General features: G+C 40.3%; 1 protein-coding gene across 12 annotated transcripts in view; it reads right to left on the reverse strand.

Annotated features, from left to right (window-relative positions):
• Positions 1-22,043, reverse strand: part of rapgef1b (Rap guanine nucleotide exchange factor (GEF) 1b) — a 194,725-nt gene that overhangs the window by 16,480 nt on the left and 156,202 nt on the right. For 9 of the 12 annotated variants that reach the window (XM_080212343.1, XM_080212337.1, XM_080212336.1 and 6 more), the window contains 8 exons: positions 19,796-19,819; positions 19,474-19,562; positions 17,397-17,505; positions 8,064-8,139; positions 7,421-7,505; positions 6,536-6,628; positions 1,042-1,227; positions 311-395 (listed from right to left, as the gene is read on the reverse strand). In XM_080212343.1, coding sequence (XP_080068469.1) covers positions 311-395; positions 1,042-1,227; positions 6,536-6,628; positions 7,421-7,505; positions 8,064-8,139; positions 17,397-17,505; positions 19,474-19,562; positions 19,796-19,819 — 747 coding nt within the window. The remainder of the gene's footprint in view (positions 1-310; positions 396-1,041; positions 1,228-6,535; positions 6,629-7,420; positions 7,506-8,063; positions 8,140-17,396; positions 17,506-19,473; positions 19,563-19,795; positions 19,820-22,043) is intronic. The other 3 variants (XM_080212342.1, XM_080212340.1, XM_080212333.1) reach the window with 1 other exon arrangement.

Below are 22,043 nucleotides of genomic sequence, written 5' to 3' on the forward strand. Positions count from 1 at the left end.
CAGTATCAATTACATTCACAAGTCAATTGTTTGGAGCTATTTGTAGAAGCAGAGACTGCTGCTTGTTGTTCACTTGTCTGTCTGCAGGTATCTATTAAGACTCGTTTCTGTTGATCAGATCTGATTCTTCTACTCAATTGAATCCTCGATTAGGAATTATCTCAAACAGGCTTGCTGTATCGTTAGCACTTCAGATAGAAGGAACAGTTCTCTGCTTTACTTGACAGCTGATCGCATGTCAACACAACCCACGAAATGTACTGATGATCTGCTAAGACTGTCAGAGAAATATTTCCTTTCTGATACTGACCTCTATTTTGTAGAACAGCTCAGCATCCAACAGGGTCAACTGCTCAGCAATCTCGTGACTATGAAAGTCATGAAGGGTTCCAGGCCTGCATGAGGAACAAAAAGGCATTAACCCAGGGTTACAGGAAGTCAAAGGGACAAAATAGATTCTGGTTTCATTCACCAGGTTTCCCCCATTTCCTCCCGCAACAAAAATACTTATGCCACCAGTTTCCATTTGGTTATTTCATTTTTGCTAATCAGCACTTTCAATAATTTATAAATATGCACCTCATTTGTGAGTTTTTACAGACATATGCCTCCACAAATTAACACATTTTACACTCCTTGCTTAACGTGTACAAATAGGGCAGCACGCTGGCACAGTGGTCAGCACAGTTGCCTCACTGCACCAGAGACCTGGGTTCAATTCCCGGCTTGGGTCACTGTCTGGGTAGAGTTTGCAAGTTCTTCCTGTGTCTACAAGGGTTTCCTCCAGGTGCTCCGGTTTCCTCCCACAGTTGTGCGGGTTAGGTGCACTGGCCATGCTAAATTTTCCCTCAGTGTACCCAAACAGACACCACAGTGTGGCGACTAGGGGATTTTCACAGTAACTTCATCAGTGTTAATGTAAGCCTACTTGTGACACTAATAAATAAAAAAAATAATTAATTTTGTTCTCAGTATTGACAATTTTACAACTTGTTTCAGTATAACGCAGAATTTTTTTAAAAGTCTGCCCGCAACTCTTACCTAGCTGCTACCCCTCGTGCAGCCAACGGCTTCATCAGACTAGCATATTTCACAGTTTTCTTCTGATTTACTTTATCCAAAATATTTTTTCGCAGAACTCGGGCCAGGCTCAGCTCACCGCTACACACTAAACGGAACACAAGTTCCATCAGCAACTTCAGGATGTCATCTGATAGTTCCACCAAACTGGAAAAGGAAGCATCAACAAGGAACTGATCCAATGGCAGTCAAGTATAGCAAAAACACCACTGCAGTTCAGTAGAGCAAAATTCATGCGATTGGCAATGTAGTTCAGGTCATTTTGAATACTTGCCAAGCTTCAACACAGCTAGAAAGCAGACTTCTGAAAAAATGTACAGGAAAGTTAAATGGAAATGTATTATTAAATATTTAAAAAAGCAGTGCAGGGATACTTTCACATTATAAACTTGATATTCCAATAACTAAAGCGCAATGTAAATCACAAGTTGCCATGCAATCGTGTGCTCACCTATCACAGCTGTGAATTGGAGATGCTCATTGTCATTTAATGTCATGAACACACACATTGTTGAGGTTTATGCTCCAATTACTCACCATTTCCTGAGCTAGTTTTGCATCTTTCCTCCAAGATAAATGGTAATAATTTCCCACATTGAAACAGTGACTACACTTCAATGGCACTGCATTAGCTGTAAAATGCTTTGGGATGGCCATGTTGAGGTCATGAAAGGTGCCATATAAATGCATATCTTTCCTACGTAAATAAAAATTTTCACTATGATAAACTCAAAAGGGCAACGGGGTATAGGGTGTGAATTACAGACCTCATTCGAGCTCCTCTGCAGTTACTTTCTCCTCCTAATCTCATTTCTCTAATTCTCCCTGTGCTTTTGCTGACAGAAATCTTTCAAATCAGAATAACTACTTGCTACCAACCTGTGCCAGCTATTAACCTGTGACCAGGGCAAAGCGAACTAAACAAAGGAAAAAAGAATTAAATTGGGGAGGAAATGTTACATATTTTAGGGAGACACGGTGGCATAGTGGTTAGAACTGCTGCCTCACAAAGCCAGAGGCCCGGTTTCAATTCCCGGCTTGGATCACTGTCTTTGTGGAGTTTGCATGTTCTCCTTGTATCTGCGTGGGTTTCCACTGGGTGCTCCGATTTCCTCCCACAGTCCAAAGATGTGTGGGTTAGGTTGATTGGCTGTGCTAAGTTAGCAAGGTAAATACGAGGGGTTGTGTGAGTAAGACCTGGGTGGGATTGTAGTTGGTACAGACGCGATGGGCTGAATAGTCTCTTTCTGCACTGTAGGATTCTATGATTTCTGTTAGTATTACAGTTTTTATGTCATCCATGCTTGCACCTTGACATCGCCAGATAGAATGGGGTTTACTGAACCATATGTCTAACTAAACTATCAAAAAACATATTTTTCTTCAATCTATTCCTTCTACAGCCCATGCATGACAACTTCTATCGTGTTATTTACCCCACATCATCTTCTGAATGCATAATCTCCTCCATCCACAAATGTATTCATGTAAAATTGCTCCCTGGTGTAGGCTCTACACATTTTCCAAATTCTGCAGATTAGGTTTTTGGTGAATGTAATCTATGAAGTATACATGCATCAAAACTATAAATGACATTCAGTATATGGAGGTTAAAGCTATTTACCGAGAGACAGGATCATGTTCTATGCCACTCAATATAGCGTAAGGTATTACATTAGGAACCACCACAAATGTTTAACTACTCTTACATAATTCATTCAAACACCCATAAATTGGCACTCAATGCATTTAATTCATGAATGCAAATTTCAGTGGAGCTGGTGACATGAAAAATTTGGAATGTGCAAGAGGGTGTGAAGAATTCTTATCCTACTGTTTTATGATGAAACACATTGCAGGTCCAAAGCAAACACCATTTCCCCTCTTTGAAGTATTTTGATCATGTATGTAAAGGTCCATCAGGCACATAGGGACCTCTCACTAAGAGCAACTATCTACTCCGAGGTTGTGTAACTCGACAACTTGAATGGGGGTACCCTGAAATGATGATCTGCGCATTTGTTTATTTCAAGATGGCACAATGATGGCCAACATGCTACATCAGATCCGTTCCTGACACCAACAACACTAAGCAAGGCTGGGATTGGCTCCAGCTCTTTTTGCCATTTATTGTGCCATGCTCCAAGTGCACACAAAGAATTTAGCGCACAAGTACACATTCAATTCAGGACAGACTTCAACCTTCAAAGGTTCAGTGTTTGTACAAAAGGTAACTGAGCAACTATTTTGTAACTCTTGTTCGTGGACAATTGCGCTCTCTTTGCGCATATTCCAGCAGACATTCAGCTGCTTATTGATCGCTCAGCCCTAGCCACTTGGTCTGACAGCAAGACTGTATGCGATAGAAATCTTGCACCAAACACAAACTCTGGCATCAGAATAACTCCCTCATACCAAAGATTAACAGTCTTAATTGCAGTAATAAATTGATTTTATTGAAAAGTTTAATTTCTATTTTAAAAAAATGAAACCCAAAAATAGGTCAGGGGCTTACAAGATCTTCTTCCAAAGAAACAAGGCAGGAACTTCCGGTCATACTCGTCCCGGAAAATCACGCCAGAGGTCAGCGGACCTTTGCATGGCCCGTGTTCCACCTGCTACAATTCCCAAGGTGGACAGGAGAGTAAAATTCCCCCAGAATGTTGAGAAATTTCAGAATCTCCAAATATGATGAGAATAATGGAATAAGTATAGTTCCTCAATTAATTAGCCTGACAAAAACACTTACTGTGAATAGGCAGTGGGACCATAAAATTAAGTGGCATAGAGGAGAGAAGAGAGAACAAGGGGCAATGGTAGGTAGCTCATTAAAACCAACCCCTTTGTCCCAAGAAGTAGAGGAAATAGACAGGTTTACCACTTGGAATTCATCAACAAACATCAACAATGAAGTGTCTCAAGTATAAAACTTCCCATGGTATTTCACAGGTGCATTAAAATGCAAAAATAGGCAAGCATAAAATGGGATATTAGGACAGGTGGCTTAAAGCTTGGTCAAAGAGGTGGGTTTTAAGGAGCTTCATAATGGAGGAAAGCATAACTTTCAACGTTGGAGCAATTAAAAATGGTGATGCTCAAGAGAACAAGAAGTCTCGCAACACCAGGTTAAAGTCCAACAGGTTTATTTGGTAGCAAAAGCTTTCGGAGCGCCGCTCCTTCATCAGGTAAGTGAGAGCTCTGTTCACAAACAGGGGATAAAAAGACACAAACTCAATTTACAAAATAATGGTTGGAATGCGGGTCTTTACAGGTAATCAAGTCTTAAAGGTACAGATAATGTGAGTGGAGAGAGGGTTAAGCACAGGTTTAAGAGATGTGCATTGTCTCCAGCCAGGACAGTTAGTGAGATTTTGCAAGCCCAGACAAGTCAAGGGGGTACAGTTGGTGTGACATGAACCCAAGATCCCAGTTGAGGCCTTCATGACACACAATGCAGAGTCACTGAGCAGAGACTGATAGTCAATTTCCACACATGAGGACGGCCTCAAATGGGATCTTGGGTTCATGTCACACTATCTGTGATCCCTATGACTTGCCTGGGCTTGCAAAATCTCACTAATTTTCCCTGCTGGAGACAATACACATCACTTCAACCTGTGCTTAACCCTCTCTCCACTCACACTGTCTGTACCTTTAAGACTTGATTACCTGTAAAGACTCACATTCCCACCATTATTTTGTAAATTGAGTTTGTTCTTTATATGCCCTGTTTGGGAACAGAACTCCTGACGAAAAAGCAGCGCTCCAAAAGCTAGTGGCTTTTGCTACCAAATAAATCTGTTGGACCTGGTGTTGTGAGACTTCTTACTCTGTTTACTCCAGTCCAATGCTGGCATCTCCACACTATGATGCACAGGAATCCAGAATTAGATCAGCATAGATATCAGAGTGTGGGGCTGGAGGAGACTAGAGAGATATGGAAAGGCAAGGCTGTGGAGGGATTTGAAACAGAGTGAAAATTTTAAAAACAAGGCACTGCTTGACTGGAAATCAACATAGGTCAGTTAGCAAAGGGGTGATAAGTGAACAGGACTTAATGCAAGTAAGGATATGAGCAGCATAGCTTTGGATGCCCTCACAGAGGCGCCAACCTAGAACGCATTGGAATAGTCCAGCCTAAAGGTAACAAAGGAATAATTTTCAGTAACAGATGGACAGAGGAGGGGGGGGGGTAAAGACGGGCAGAGACGGGGGGGGGGGGGCGAAGACGGGCAGAGACGGGGGGGGCGAAGACGGGCAGAGACGGGGGGGCGAAGACGGGCAGAGACGGGGGGGGCGAAGACGGGCAGAGACGGGGGGGGCGAAGACGGGCAGAGACGGGGGGGGGCGAAGACGGGCAGAGACGGGGGGGGCGAAGACGGGCAGAGACGGGGGGGGCGAAGACGGGCAGAGACGGGGGGGCGAAGACGGGCAGAGACGGGGGGGCGAAGACGGGCAGAGACGGGGGGGGCGAAGACGGGCAGAGACGGGGGGGGCGAAGACGGGCAGAGACGGGGGGGGGCGAAGACGGGCAGAGACGGGGGGGCGAAGACGGGCAGAGACGGGGGCGAAGACGGGCAGAGACGGGGGGGCGAAGACGGGCAGAGACGGGGGGGGCAAAGACGGGCAGAGACGGGGGGGTGAAGACGGGCAGAGACGGGGGGGGCGAAGACGGGCAGAGACGGGGGGGGCGAAGACGGGCAGAGACGGGGGGGTGAAGACAGGCAGAGACGGGGGGGCGAAGACGGGCAGAGACGGGGGGGCAAAGACGGGCAGAGACGGGGGGCAAAGACGGGCAGAGACGGGGGGGCAAAGACGGGCAGAGACGGGGGGCAAAGACGGGCAGAGACGGGGGGGCAAAGACGAGCATTGTGATAGAGGTGGAAATTGGCAGTGTTAGTGATGATGTGCATGTCATCGGAAGCTCATCTCATCGTTAAACCTGACATGAGGTTTGTCAAAACTATGGTTCAACTTCCAACAGTTGCCAAGGAGCGGGATGGAGTCGATAACTGAGAATGAAGTTTGTAGCAGGGACTGGGGACAATTACTTTGGTAGTCCCAATACTTAATTGGAGGAGTTTTCTGCTCATCCAGTACTGAATATTGGATCACCCGCAGTGCAAGTTGAGACTATTTATTTTTTGAGGGTGGGTGGGTAAGTGCAATATTTAGAAGGGGTGCATATTTTCTACTGGGAATGTTATGAAGTTTTCATATTAAAGAAATTTAATGTGATAGAGATTATTGCTACTGATACATTTTATTATTTTTACTACTTTAGGCTTATGACAACAAATCCAAGTACTTTTCATCCTCATTTTAAAATACAACTTCTCTTGCACCATTATTAAAACATGAGAAACGTAACACCTGGGAGCCAATAGATTTTTAAAAATCAGTGAGTAAAAATCACCTGGAATATTAATATATAGTGATTGTCAACATTACTCACCAGAGCTCATCCACCACACGCACCAATACGAAGAATGTATTCTTGCTCACCCGTTTTTTGAAAGTTTCTGGGCAGTGGCAAAATTTCTCATAAGTGGTTATTAGTTAAGGAAAATAAACAATGTCAATTGTTGTATACTGAAAAAAAAGGCCCACAGATTTCTTTACATCGCTTGTCATTCCACTTTACAAAGGGCATGAAGACCCACAGGGAAGAGGTGATTTTGAGTCTGCTGCTTCAGCTACAACCTTATGTGGTCTTGCAAGTGAGCTCATGAACTCTCAATGAGAGCTAGGCTAAATGAACCACTGAGATTCAAAGTCTACCATCTGATCCACAAGATAGTAATGTATTTTGTTTTCTTTTCAACGTAAAGCTCACCTCTCCTTCACTTTTCAAAAACACCAAATATCTGTAAATCTAAAAACTTTTCAATATATGCAAAATGGACAAAATTGGTCACCTGGCAGCCCAAACAGCGAGGTGCTTTAACTCACTAAATCTGTGGATAGGAATTTATGCCGCAGAATTAACCAGACTTCAGGTCATAAGTCATACTTAAAGAAAAAGGATTGTGAATAGGCAAAACCTGGATCATACTGATGCTGCTAGTCAGTGTTCTGATTGCCTCTATTGTCTAAGGATAAACCAACCCAATGGCAGAAAAGGCCTTCCCGATGCAAGGAGCACAAACTATAGAAGAGCTGTTGAAAAAGTGTGGGGGAAGGTTGGAGAACAGAAATTAAGAATAATTAGAGGTACAGCGCCACGTATCAGCTCCTCCATCCCATTGTTGCTTCTTGTGCACATTATCGATGTGTCTCATTGACCTGTCCTTGTGTACCAAGCTACAGCCAGCAATCTGGCATAATCACTAAAAGATATCGATAATGCAGTTTCTTGATGATCTCCTCAGGAGGAATGAATGTCCGGTAAGTGGTCAGGAATGCCTCACAGTAAAGGACCAGATCTGGAAGGCAAGACACGCAAGTGGAAGTAAGATCCAGAATGTTGATGAATTCCAGATATATTGTCCAATGCTCCTCAAGGTTAGAACTAATCTAAAAATTACACTTTTCCCAAAGCGTGGTGTTGATAACTATGTAGGATCTGTTTTGACTTGCTTTGCCACTGCTCCAAAGATCAAACCCAGGCTATCTACCAACAGCTCAGTTATATTGTGGACCCAAGAAATGTTACATCTCGAAGTATGCAACAACTTGGGTAAATCTAACACAAATACACAATCAGGATCAAAGACTGTGAAAAACAAATGCTTGTGATCTTAAACAGCCTAACTTTGGCTTACAAAGAAATTAATACAGCATTAACTAAAATCAAAAATTAAAAACCAGACAATTTGTATTCAATGCTCAAAATGTACAAACATTACAACTCTTCAATAAGACAACCAAAAATTAATTAACTCTGATTTCTACAAAAGGAAGACAGATCTAAAAACCTGCAAAGAACTTCACTCTTCCGGAAGTCATTGCAGTAATATTGTGCATATAGCTAAAGTCCTTACCTTTACGATCTGTTTCAGTTGCATGCACAATTAGAATATCTACAGAGCCTCCTCGCACCTCTGGGCCATCCTCTCCCTAGAATAAAGTTCAAATGAAAACCTCAATTTAATAAAATCCATCAATAAATATCGAAGACAGTACAAATGATATTTAACCACAGTTCAAATGATTAAAGTCTGCTCTTTTCTCAGTCCAATATATTTGCAGTAACTGGAAGCTGATAATCAACGTATGGACAGAGCTCTGGATTCACAGTTTGATGATGATTTCAGATTAACCTGCCCGCTCCACTTCAATGTTCAAAATGCAATTGGTTAAGGTAAAGGATTTTATTTTTGAGTTTGACAGTATACACATACATCCAAATGTACATCCAAAAATTATGCATTGGACAAGCAAAGCAGTTAGATTCACTCTCTTGCCTCTGACCAATAGAAGCAATGGAAGACCGTTGAAATTTTCCATTGATGTACACCGAGGAGCATAGAATCACTGCAATAAAAGCATTCCCAAAACACTCAAAGTACATTCCTAATCGATTGAATATGGGAACATCTATGGTCAACAGAATGTGCTCAAAAGATCTCAACAGCTTGTGAAATACAGATGGCATCATTATTTATTCCACCTTTAAGTAGATATTTCAGAAGAGGAGGCTGGGACAAAATTCCCTCTCATTGCCCCAATAAGTGTTGACTGTTTTTCTGAACTCAGTATGAAACATTGCGAATGCCTTTCTTTGCTCTAATATCTTTAAGTACTCCCTTGCACCTTCTACAACTCCTCTAGGACATCCACTGTTTTGAGTCCTCTGAATCTGCCATAGGCCTCCTTTTCTTTCCTTACCCAATGATGTAAATCTCTTGCCATCCAGGGTCCTCTGGAATTGTTAGTCCTACCCTTTATATGGGAACATGTTGGCATTGTACTCATTATTTCCTTTTTGAATGACTCTTGTGCCCTGAGGTGGATTTTCTTATAAGTAACCATTCCCAGTCCACTTTGGCCAGATCCTGTCTTTAAAATCAGCCTTCCTTGAATTCAGAAACCTTATTTGTGGTCCAGCTTCATCCTTCTCCACAGCTACCTTTTAAATCTTACTAAGTTATAGTCACTATTGCCAAAATGCTCTCCTCCTGACACCTCTTAAAAAATCCTGACAATAAATTAACGTGCTAATGCTCTTCTCTGTGGCCAGCTCATAGAATGACTGTTAAAGGCTTCTGAACATTTGTCCCAATTCAGGGAAATGCTCTAATGGATTATAAAATGTGTATAATATGAAGAAAGCCAAATGAAAATGCAAAAAAAAGGAAGTCATTGAACAGAACAAAGTTCACGAGTTTTAACCCTAAATTTAATTCAGCAAATTTTAGCTGCTGATTTGCAGATCATTTCTCTTTTAAAAATAAGATGAGAGAGAAGATGCTCAAGGAGAATGTTTCAGAGGGTAGGGCTGCTAAATCTTCACGAATTAAAGTTGAATCTCCTGGACTATGTTGTTAACAATCTGGAGAAAAATCATAATGGCATCAAAAAAATCGCCAGCACTTTGTTAGCAATGGAAAAATTGGTTTAAGATAAATGGGTAGAAGTAGTTGCACATGGAATACAAGATGAAGTACAACAAGTTGCCAAGCCATCTTTGATGGCACCATCCAAATTCATGACTCAAAAGGACAAAGGTTGCAAATCATAGGGACACCATCACCTGAAAGTTCCCCTCCAAGTTGCACACCAGCCCAAGTTGGAATTATATTGTCTTTCTTTTGCTGCTGTGGGGTCAAAAAAAAAAACTGGAATTTCTTCCAAACAGCATTGGGAGTGTACTTAAACCACAGGCAACAACTTGACTATTCACCACCACCGTCTCAAGGCAATTGTGTATCAGAAACAAATGCTGGTCTTGCCAGCAATGCTTACATACCACAAATTAATGAAAAAAAGTTATTTGACCATTGGAGGTGACAGAACGTATAGTGAAACCAGAGTTGACAGCTCCATGAGAAGGGTATGTGGATGCAATATGCTCTTTAGTTGCGATATCATTGAGATATCATGGAGATCTCATTGAGACGTATAAGATGATGAATGGGATGGATAGGATAGAGGTGGAGAGACTCTTCCCGCTGAAAAAAGACAGTAGGACTAGGGGGCACAGCCTCAAGATAATGGGGGGGCGTTTTAGAACGGAGTTGAGGAGGAACTTCTTCACTCAAAGGGTGGTGAATCTCTGGAATTCTCTACCCATTGAAGTGGTGGAGGCTGCCTCGCTAAATATTTTCAAGAAGCGGGTTGATGGGTTTTTGATAAGAGAGGGGATTAAGGGTTATGGGGAGAGGGCCGGAAAGTGGAACTGAGCCACGACAGATCAGCCATGATCTTATTGAATGGCGGGGCAGGCTCGAAGGGCCAGATGGCCTACTCCTGCTCCTATTTCTTACGTTCTTATGATATGCACTAAGTATCCAAAGTTTAAAATATCGAATTGTGACAGTGGATGTAATGTTTGGAAAATGGTTATGCAATTAAAACTGAATATACCAATGTGTACACACAATTATGGGAAGTTCCCTGAATTTTCTCTCAAGCTAATTCTTGATTTCCAGAGCCAACACACAAGTATGTTTCCATCACATCAATATCATATTCTGCCATTGTCCATACAAGCCATTATCTTCCTTGTGATAATGACATAAAATACACTATATAAGGATATTGGCCAAAATGTCACAGCAAGTACACATTTGAGTAAAATGGAAGTCCTATAAAAGTGCAACTTGTTTACAGGGAGCCTTTGTACTGTGGATTGCTCCCCATTACGTAAAGAGCCTGTCACTCTAGAAATGCAGGCCCAAGAAGAACCAATTCGAAAATTTGCCTTTTTGTTACGATTACCAGCATTAAGGGGTACAAAAGCAGCTCATGCTTCAAATTTGGAGTCTACATTTTGCAATAAAGCCTATAGAAACTGCAAAGTGTAAAAAGGTAATACTTCTCTCTTAAAACTGGAAGAAATGTATCTTGCGCACTTTACCAATAACATTCTAAAATTGACTGAAGAAAGAACAGGTACTTACACTCCTCTGCTCTTATACAAGACACATCTCTATGGTTATTACATGCAGCTACTAGGCACTAATTCTTCAGGGGTTTTTTTGGTTACTCTTCAAGGACATGTGGCAATTGGATGGAGTTTGATATCCTCCTGACATTCTACACCTAAAATTGCAATCATCAAAACATTCTCTAGATCTTATATTTTGTTTACTACAATCATGACCACTTGCAGCAGGTTTCTTTGGGGCTGCTCTCTTGAATCTACTAGTTTCCTGCTCTAGTGTCAGCCTACAATTTATCAGAACTGCTAAACTGAGCATATTCCACAGCAATTTGCAATACATTCATGAAGATCGAAAACCCAGAGACAGGTGTAGGATGTTGTTTACAAAATTGAATATGAATCATGTTTACTTCTGACTCCTTTAACTGCTGTGCAAGAGGTAGCATACAAGCAGAATTTTTTTTAAATGACAATAATCTGGAAGGCTTGTGGCAAACAACTGGCAGTATACAGATTTATGAAATAATACAAAACATCTGTAACATGGTAATTAGTCTAGAACAATCACAATATTTAGAAAAAACTAGGAAAAGGGACGTCAAATCACTAAAACATAAATGCATATAAAATTTGTGCAATAATGTATTGACAATAAAAGGGGTTTAAAATTATTAATTCCTTGGCTGGTCTGAACCTAGCACAAAAAAACACATTCACCAAGAGGTCAGTGCGGTCAATGCCCACAGAACGAGAGAACTTGACAGAATAAACAACGAACAGACAGAAACATGAGACTAACGACAGAAGTGGTAAACAGAAGATTTATATGAAATTAATAGGTAGTAAATGGATGAGGAGAACAGAGCAGCAGAAGCAGCCAAAAATTAAAATTAATATGATTAACCAACAACTGCCCTATATTTTTCAGAGATCCTTTAATTTAAACAATATCTTCCCAGCCCTCAAAGCCTGTGCCCTGCAAAGAACTTTCCTGGGTCCAAGTTCTCAGTCATATGAAATTAAAGTTTTGGATGGGAGATCAAAATACATTCAAAATGACTAATGCAAAGTTAATCTTTACTGGTCATACGTAGTACTCAAGAAAATTTTAAAAATCAACATGTTCTTGCTTTCCTTGGCATTACCATGTCTGCAAGAAATAATGCTAGAATCAGACTCAAGTACCCAAGGATGGATGAGTATTTATAAATATAGTGCATGTGAAAATAACTAGCATGCAACAACAGGAGGCTGAAGATTTGTAATAGAATGTGGGTTAAAAGGTGGGAAACAGCGAAGATAAGGCTAAACAGATAAATTCGATGTGAAAAACTGAATTTTTTTTTACATTTCATTCCCTCTCATGAATAGTATAATTACAGACATCAAAAATACACAGCCCTTCCCTCATGCCTAGAAACTCTGAAGTGTCCTAAGATGGCCCACTGCAAATTTTATTGCTCAATTTGTAAGCTGATGGCTAGAATTTTACATCAAAAGTTAAACGGCCAAGGTAGCATCCTCAGCCACACTAATGATAATCAAATTCTGCGCACAATATTTCAACAGAAATTCAGAAACTAAAAATTCAAACTTGACATCTAATTCAAGGTGATCAATAACACTGCAATCTCTTTTTATTTCACTGTAGGAACATTGCAACACATTGCCAATTTCTTTACATCTGCACATTATGCCAAATCTGCTCACACATTGAATTATTTCCCAACACCAACACACCACAACTGACCCCACCCCTCCAGAATCACACCTCCTCCTACAGTCAGTAAAGCAATTCATGGTCTACTGGGTCCTGCTCATATCTGCATCTGTTCTGAATATTAAGATAATGCTCTGAAGCTGAGGCAACAATTGGCTACAATCAGTACAATTTTTGAGATACTGTTCTATTACCTTTACTGTAAATCCCACAAAAATAAATCCACACTAAAATGCCTTTTATCTTCTCTTTCTTTGAGGCAGAAAGGGGATTGAATGTAAGAGGCTTCCTGTGGTTAGTGAAAAACTTTACTTGTTTGCTGCGTATATACAAGCTTACAGCAGATGTCATGCTTTATTCCAAGTGTACCACTCCACTTTTGAAAATAGCTGAGAATTGGTTGAAGGCCACAAATGAATGAAGAATGAACAAATTTATTGCATGTTTAAAGCACCATCCAATATAACCAAGGCTAGCCTTTCAATCATTAGTTTCCATTTTAAAAAACAAAAAATAACAAATGAATCCTGCAACTCATTAAATCAATTTTGTTTATTTGTTTCGAAGTGAACTAGAGACTGATGTTAAACATCAACATTTAGCCAAATAAAACAAATGCTTTAGATGACATATTGAGTCCTTGATGAAAAGAGTGGCATCAAACACATTTCCTCATAGAATCACTTGTGTAAATATTGTGATAAAGCAATGAACATCTTTTATCACAACCTATTTTAGTAAGGCGTTTGATAAGGTTCACCATGGTAGGCTTCTGCAGAAGATGCAGATGTATGGGATTGGGGGTGATCTAGGTAATTGGATCAGGAATTGGCTAGCAGATAGGAGACAGAGGGTGGTGGTTGATGGTAAATATTCGTCATGGAGTTCGGTTACGAGTGGTGTGCCTCAGGGATCTGTTTTGGGGCCACTGCTGTTTGTAATTTTTATTAATGATCTGGATGAGGGTATAGTTGGGTGGATTAGTAAGTTTGCTGATGACACCAAAGTTGGAGGTGTGGTAGATTGTGAGGAAGGGTGTCATAGTTTGCAGGGTGACTTAGAAAGGTTGCAGAGCTGGGCCGCGAGGTGGCGGATGGAGTTTAATGTGGAGAAGTGTGAGGTAATTCATTTTGGTAGGAATAACAGATGTGTTGAGTATAGGGCTAACGGGAGGACTTTGAATAGTGTGGACGAGCAGAGGGATCTAGGTGTATGTGTACATAGATCCCTGAAAGTTGGGAATCAAGTAGATAAGGTTGTTAAGAAGGCATACGGTGTCTTGGCGTTTATTGGTAGGGGGATTGAATTTAGGAGTCGCAGCGTCATGATGCAACTGTACACAACTCTGGTGCGGCCGCACTTGGAGTATTGTGTGCAGTTCTGGTCCCCACATTACAGGAAGGATATAGAGGCTTTGGAGAGGGTGCAGAGGAGGTTTACCAGGATGTTGCCTGGTATGGAGGGGAGATCCTATGAGGAGAGACTGAGAGATTTGGGGTTGTTTTCGCTGGAAAGAAGGCGGCTAAGAGGGGACCTTACTGAAACATATAAGATGATTAGAGGTTTAGACAGGGTAGATAGTGATAGCCTTTTTCCTAGGATGGAGAAAGCTAGCAAGAGGGGGCACGACTTTAAATTAAGGGGGGGTAGTTATAGGACTGATGTCAGGGGTAGGTTCTTTACCCAGAGGGTGGTGAGGGACTGGAATGCCCTGCCAGCTGCAGCTGTAAATGCGCCTAGTTTGGGGGCGTTTAAGAGGTCTGTGGATAGGTTTATGGACGAAATGGGATTGGTTTAGATTAGTGGGTTAGTGTTTTTTTTTAAAAAGCTGGTCGGCGCAACATCGTGGGCCGAAGGGCCTGTTCTGCGCTGTAATGTTCTATGTTCTATTGTTTGTATCAGTTAAAGTGACAACCTTTTCAACACATTCATAAGCAACCAGTACTATATTATGTCCAAGATGTGGTAAATATCAAACATGTGGGAATATCAAGTAGTTTGTGTGCTAACTGTGACCATAAAGAATAGAGGCATGAACTCCTCATATTGTTTTGCTCGCACTTCACATAAAATCTATCTAAACAAACTTTCCGTGGCACTGTGAAAATATCAGTATCTACACCGCACGTGGTATACAAATAATTTATGCAACTCTGCAACGGTTTGTCCATTAAGTGCAATATTTGGAACTCTGATTAAATGTATATGACTGATGGCTTATTTAGGCTTCAACTCTCTACACAGGCATTTTCTTATCCAATTCAGAGCAGTGACTCTCATACTGAAAGCAGATACAGACGGGCATTACTTTAGTCTATTCTTGGACAATTTGTCGTAGACCACTCAAAAAGCCTGAGAAATGAAAGAGAAATTTCTGGAAATGCATAGACTACTCAGTATCCTTGAAGAGAAAGGGCAGGTTATGATGTTCCCAGTGATTGTAATTCACCTATTCTACTGACAGCTGTTTAATGAAACCTAAGCCTATCCTAACAACGCTAGTATTAAATTGCCACAGCAAACAGTTGATGCCTGGTTTGCAAGATTGCTGAGTTGAATAAGTTTCATTGGTGACTAGGTTATTTAAGAGGATTCTACTGTATTTCCATTTATTTTTATTATATTTAATCTGATATAAACACACTTCTTTGTTATTTGTTTATGGGACGCCAGAGTCACAGGCTAGGCCCGCATTTATTGCCCATCCCCAATTGCCCTCAAGACGGTGGTAGTGAGCAGCCTTCTTGAAGTACTGTAGGAATGCCCACAGAATTCTTTTGAAGGGTGTTTCAGGATTTTGACCCAGCAACAGTGAAGGAAAGATAAAGTTCAAAATCAGAGTGCTGTGTGACTTACAACAGAACTTGCAGTGGTGGTGCTCCCATTCCTCTGTTGCCCTTGATCATGGGTTTGGAAGGTGCTGTTGAAGAAGCCTTGGTGCACTGCTGCATGTATCTTGTAGTGGTATATACTGCTACCACAGTGTGTTGGAGGAGTAAATGTTTAGTGCAGCAGGTGGGATGTTGATCAGCAAGTTGCTTTGTTCTGGATAGCATTGAGCTTCTTCAGTGTTGTTGCAGCTGTAATCATCCAGGCAAGTGGAAAGTATTCCATCATACTCCTGCCTTGTGACTTGTAGATGATGGACAGGTTTTGGGGAATCAGGTAGCAAGTTACTCTCTGCAGAATTCACAGCCTCTAACCTGTTCTTTAACCACAGTATTTTATATGGCTGGTCCTGTTCAGTTTCTAGTCAATGGTAACTCCAGTGATGGCAATACCATTGAATATCATCAGGAGATGGTTAGATTCTCTCTTGATGATGGTCAGTGTACTGGGAAATGCACACACCCATGACACACAAAATCAATTATCCAAGCAGAGAATGCAAATATCTCACTTCAATTTGTTCCAATGACATGGAATCTTTGTATCAAAGATTACTTTGCCAAATTGGTCATGGCTTATTGCTTCATTAGTTCCGTGCCCACAGTTCCAGGGAAAGAGAGACAAGATGCTCGTGGAGGAATCCACGGTGGATGTTAGAGAAAAGAGAACCACCATTACACCCAATTCTCTGTTTGAAATCCTAGCTACTTGAGAGCACCAAGTTGTAGACCCATTTGCAGCTAACTCTGTAGAAAATTCAGTGGCTTTGCAACAAAACCAAACTTGACAACAGTAGTGCTTGGCCTATAACACAAGACAGAAATGTCCAATGTTTTTACTAGTTAAGGGGTCTGTGTGTCCCTTTCTGGGATTTTTCATAAAGCTATGCCTAAACTACGTGCTTTTCATAATCTTAAATCTGAGATCACTAAGACATTTGCTAGCTAAGGACATCAAAGAACCAAGATGAGTAAATAGTTAGCCATGGTTTGAATGGCCTAAGTCCTACTATTTCATAATGGCTCAATGTCAAATTTTATCTAATGATGTTCATATGAAGCATATGGTGTGGAAGTTTTGCTAGCCCAAGACAGGAGGTGAGAGCCCTGTCTTATCAGCTTGGATTGGGAATGTCTCAACTTGTTGAGACTCTGAATTGGACTTGATTTGATTGAATTGGAATAAAACCAAAACAAAAGGCACGTTAAGTAGTTATTTTGATGCAGCAAAATGACTGATCTTGAAATTCTTAATACATATCAGCTTCCAAAATCTTAACAGTTCATATGAAAAATTTTGGTGCAGTGCCCTTTGAACAACTCAAATGTTATGCTCTAAAGAATCAAAGCAGCTGAAAGACTTCAAGAATGTTTCACACACTATGCCATATAGTGCCACAGTAGACTTCAGGCAACTGGGAAATGACAGTTGTGAAAATTGTGGGATTTATTGTTTTTAGTTAAATACAGGAATACTAACATTTAACCTAGCAACAAGATGATGAGGTTTCTACCTCACAGGAATTGAGGGATCAGTCCCTTTGCTGATGAATATTGCTCAGCTGGCAGTTTAACATAAAATGGAATGGAAAAAAAACAACAAATTAGTCCACAACCCATGCATCAGTCTAAACACATTCTATGCTAAAGGATACATTACCTCCTGTTTGAGTGTTAACTTAGCCACAATCTCTTCATGGTCTATGAGTGACAATTCATCTATTGTATCATTTAAATCCAAATCTGGTGAATTTGGCGTCTCCCCGGGCCTGGAAAAGAGAGATTCCATACAGAAAGGATCAATGGATACATTAGACAGAGTTCATGCAACATCAAAGTAAGTGAAAAAACAGAATACACAAATATAAATATAACACACAAAGTGAGAAAACTCTTGAGGAGAATTGAGCTTTGAATGCAGTTGATTTTCTTGGTATATGCCTGGCTCAAGTAACAGCAGCAAGCTTTGGCTTAAATGGGTGAAAACCAATCAGCTGAATGCTGCACAGGGGTAAACGTACTACTCTAGGTTTCTAAGTTTAAAATTGCCACAAAGGAAAAGTGGGACTACAGTATGGTTTCATTCCAATTTTCCATCACTATTTCTTGAATGCCATCCCATTTACCAACCTTCAAATTTCCTGCCCAGTTTAATTCTAATGCATTCACTCCCCTCAGACCATCAACTCTTTTTTGGGATCCGTGTCCATTATACTTCTCTTGGATGCCTTCCTTCCTTCCTACCTGTGCAGCCACTGCAAGTGGTATAGGCGTTGCCTCCTGTTCATGTGATCATCTACTGCATATTCAAAACATTCACTGCAGTCTCCTTCTTCGTGTTACCTCTCAACAGTAACATCCACAAATCATCTCCATTTGATGGTGCTCAGTTATACCTCAGTACTTCTGACTATCTGTCTGACATCTAGATGTGGTTTGCACCAGAATCACAATGGAACATTAGGGAGATTGGCCTCAGTTGGATACCACCAAAACTTATTTCTTCGTTGTTCAGACCCTGACTGTGCCTTCAGGTTGCACCAGACATTATGTAATAAATAATGTTTCATCTGGAGCTAAAATACAAAAGGACATGAACAAGACAGCTTACTTAACTTTTGCCTTTTATCCCTGCCTTATTCCGACTGAAATCTTAATCTGTGCTGTTGCCACCTCCTCCGTTTTTACATCAATCATCAGGTGCCTAAATCCCACTCTCCAGAACCCCCTTTATAAATCACTCCATCCCATTTTTCTCTTCTAAGCACCAGTTTCTCAATCTCCAGGAATTCTAACTGGAGCAAAATTACCTTCGGTATCTCCTTGTTCAGTATTGTCTGTCTTAATTAACACTCCAAATCCATGCCTACTTAAATGATCTGTACATTCCTCCCATATATTAATTTTAAATCTTCATCTATAAGTCCATGATCTTGCCCACCTCTTAGACGGTTCAATTCCACTTGGGTCACTGTCAGTGCGGAGTCTGCACATTCTCCCCGCATTAGCGTGGGTTTGCTCCAGGTGCTGTGGTTTCCTCCCACAGTCCAAAAGACGTGCTGGTTAGGTGCACCAGCCATGCTAAATTCTCTCTCAGTGTACCCATACAGGTGCCAGAGTGTGGTGGCTAGAGGACTTTCACAGTAACTTCACTGCAATGTTAATGTAAGTCTACTTGTGACAATAATAAATAAACTTTAAAACCATCTGGCCCATTGTTTCCTCTAACCATGACCTCCTGAGCCTGTGTAGGACTTTCAGGTATCTAAATCCCATCTCCAGAGCTCCTTTTGTAAATCATTCCAACCTAATTCTTTCTTCCTACCTTTAAACATCTTCGCAAAATCTACTGATTTAACCAGTTTTTCTCTTAAGTCCCAATTTTATATAAACAGTCACAAATAATCCAGTCAACATCAACTGCCAATCCTAAAAACAAATGTGAGGCTAATAGTCTGAAATATTATAATCACTGTAGGAAATATATAAAGATCTTGCAGCTTTTGGATTATGAAGCAGGTTCCAAATTGAATGGAAGCACATTTCATTCATATAAAAAGTAAGCAAAAATCTTTACATATACCAATTTCAATGTTATGAAAAAATGATTTGTATATGTACTAGTGTTGAATGACAGCATATAGTCAAATTTGAGTAACTATAACCTAGAATAAATTTGGCTCAAAGTTTTACTTTGACTAGGAAAAAGGGGTGTAAGATTAGGTGTACAATCCCACCTGTCATCTTTGCCTTGATTTTCTTTTTCATTCGTTGATTTCGGAGAGTTATGATGGATCTCTTGTTCATTCAGAGACCCAACAAGCTCCTGGAGGGAAATAAACTACGTTAAGCAAGATTATAAAATTGCACACCAGGAATTTAACTTGACTAACAAACAAGCGCATGTTTGATTGAATTGAATACAAAGAGTCCCATTTTAGCCATTATCAAGCATTATCTACCAACCATGATAATATTGTCCAAACAACTTATTAAAAGATGCCCAGTACCATTGTACTACAGTAATCTAAACCAAACTTTAAAGATGGAATCACTTACAGTGTCAGCACACTTCGGTATTTCCTGAATGGCCAGAAAGAAAGAATAAAAATGATCGATGACTATCTAACACCGAGTCTTTCCTTCCCAGGAAGTATGAATCTTAGTATTTAATATCAGTTGACTTACTGTATGGTATCCAAAAAATGATGTTCTGCGGGTATCCAATAATGCATATGCAAACTAGAGAAATTTACAGAACCACAGAACTCTGATCTGAGTGTACACAAAATAATAAACTGAGATTTTGTTATAGTAACCGTCAAGATTCTCTTGCAACAAATAGGATTACCACTAAATAATCAACATGTTTTAAATCTGTATGAATTTGCTAAACTGACTATTCCATGGCTCTACAATTTAAAATAATCTGAAATATGCAGAAAATCACTTTTGGAAAATATTACAGTCAGCACTGATAAATATTTTGAGTGATAAAAGATTTTAGTACCCAAAATAGTTTTAAAAGGTTAGTGTAGGAGTTGTTTCTCTTCCCCCCCTCCCTCCCAATTGCTGGGCATTAAAAAATAACTATAAATAGGCAACTCATTAACAAAGAGGATAACACACTCACTTTAAGTCAGCATACTTTGTGTCTAGTGTTGCCAGAACTGTGGCCAATTCTCCAAACTGAGATTGGTGCTGTATTCTCAAACCATAAAGTGAGTATTTTATCCATTATTTCAGCAGTGTGGTCAGTTAGGACAAATTATATTCTCATAAAGCAGAATTTAAGTGGATTAGTTTACCATAAGAGCTTTCATAGTTAGAATAGACCTAAATCAATCCATATTACCCCAGATTAAATGGGTTATTGCTTAGCCTCCAATCTGTACAAGTATTAATGGATATCATTATGGTTATTGTGCACAACAGGGAAGAAACAATGATATACGTAAGAGCAATTGGTGGTTATACTTACATGTACATAAGAAAAATCTTTATAACTATTTATGTGATGTAACTCATCAGTAATTAGTTATGCACTTACTATTCTTGAAAGCCCCATATTTCAATATGTTTTCATGCAGAAAGGCTGGAGTAGAAAGCCAGTCAATCAAATTCCATTACCGTAGCCATGACAGAAAGCAGTCCAATGGCAGTAGCCATTCTCCATGCAAGCAGTTATTATATGTAGCAATATGCGGCATGTTAAAGGCGCATGTTTTATAAGAAGTTATGCCGCCAAGACAAACAACCACAGACTTCTCAACTATATGTTTGATCAACGGTTGGAACATCAAGAAGCCACTCCAAGTTGTGTTTACACAGCAGAATCAGTTGCAGAAATTAATCTTTCCTAGTTCTCTGCATTGAAACATTATTCATTCCCTGCTGTAAACTTTAAGTCAAACAACATGATTAATGACTTTCCTGTAGAGACACTTTGGGTGCCAACATTGAATTGTCTATTTGTTCTTCCAACTCATTGGATATGCACTGCAGATGAAGGAATAGACAGAGTACTGCCACTCTTCATTTTTGTACACCTCAAATTCAAAATTGGACGCAACACAGCACAGTGGTTAGCACTACTGCCACATAGCACTAGAGACCTGGTTCAATTACAGACTTGGATGACTGTGTGTGGAGTGTACACACTCTCCCCGTCTGCGTAGGTCTTCTCCCACAGTTCAAAGATGTACAGGTTAGGTGGATTGGCCATGTTGAATTTCCCCTTAGTGGCCCAAGATGTATAGGCTTCGGGGGATTAGCAGGGTAAATATATGTGGTTATGGGATACAGCCTGTGTAAGATGCTTGGCTGAAAGAATCGAGACAGATTCAATGGGTTGAATGGCCTGCTTCTGCACTGTAGGGATCCTATGAACAACGTCTGTATAGATGTGGAGTCAGTGCTATGTAATCATTGCCACTGTATGCCCAATGAATTGTTTGTTGGACCTGGAAGTGTAAAGTTAGGTGAAACTACAAGGCCCTAGCTGTGATGGAGGATAAGGTGTTCCAAGTCTAGTTGTACAGTGCATGTGTTGCAGCAATGCTTTAGATTTTGCGAATGATTGCAAGATAAAGCAGTGCATCATAGGTACAAGTAACCTTAAAGAAAGGGAATTGCGCTAGATTGTTCACATAAGTTTACCTGTCAACTAGAAATTGGTCCATGTTTTGCTTCAATGCCAGCCATTTATGGTGGAAATAAGCAATTATATCTTAAATTAAACTAAATTGGCAAAAAAGCAATTCTTTATGACCAAGGTGAGATCTCAAACCTTCCAAGTACATTGAAC

Source organism: Carcharhinus amblyrhynchos, chromosome 25 (genome assembly GCF_965287045.1).
Source record: "Carcharhinus amblyrhynchos chromosome 25, sCarAmb.v2.hapA, whole genome shotgun sequence".
In the NCBI taxonomy this organism is placed as follows: Eukaryota; Metazoa; Chordata; class Chondrichthyes; order Carcharhiniformes; family Carcharhinidae; genus Carcharhinus; species Carcharhinus amblyrhynchos.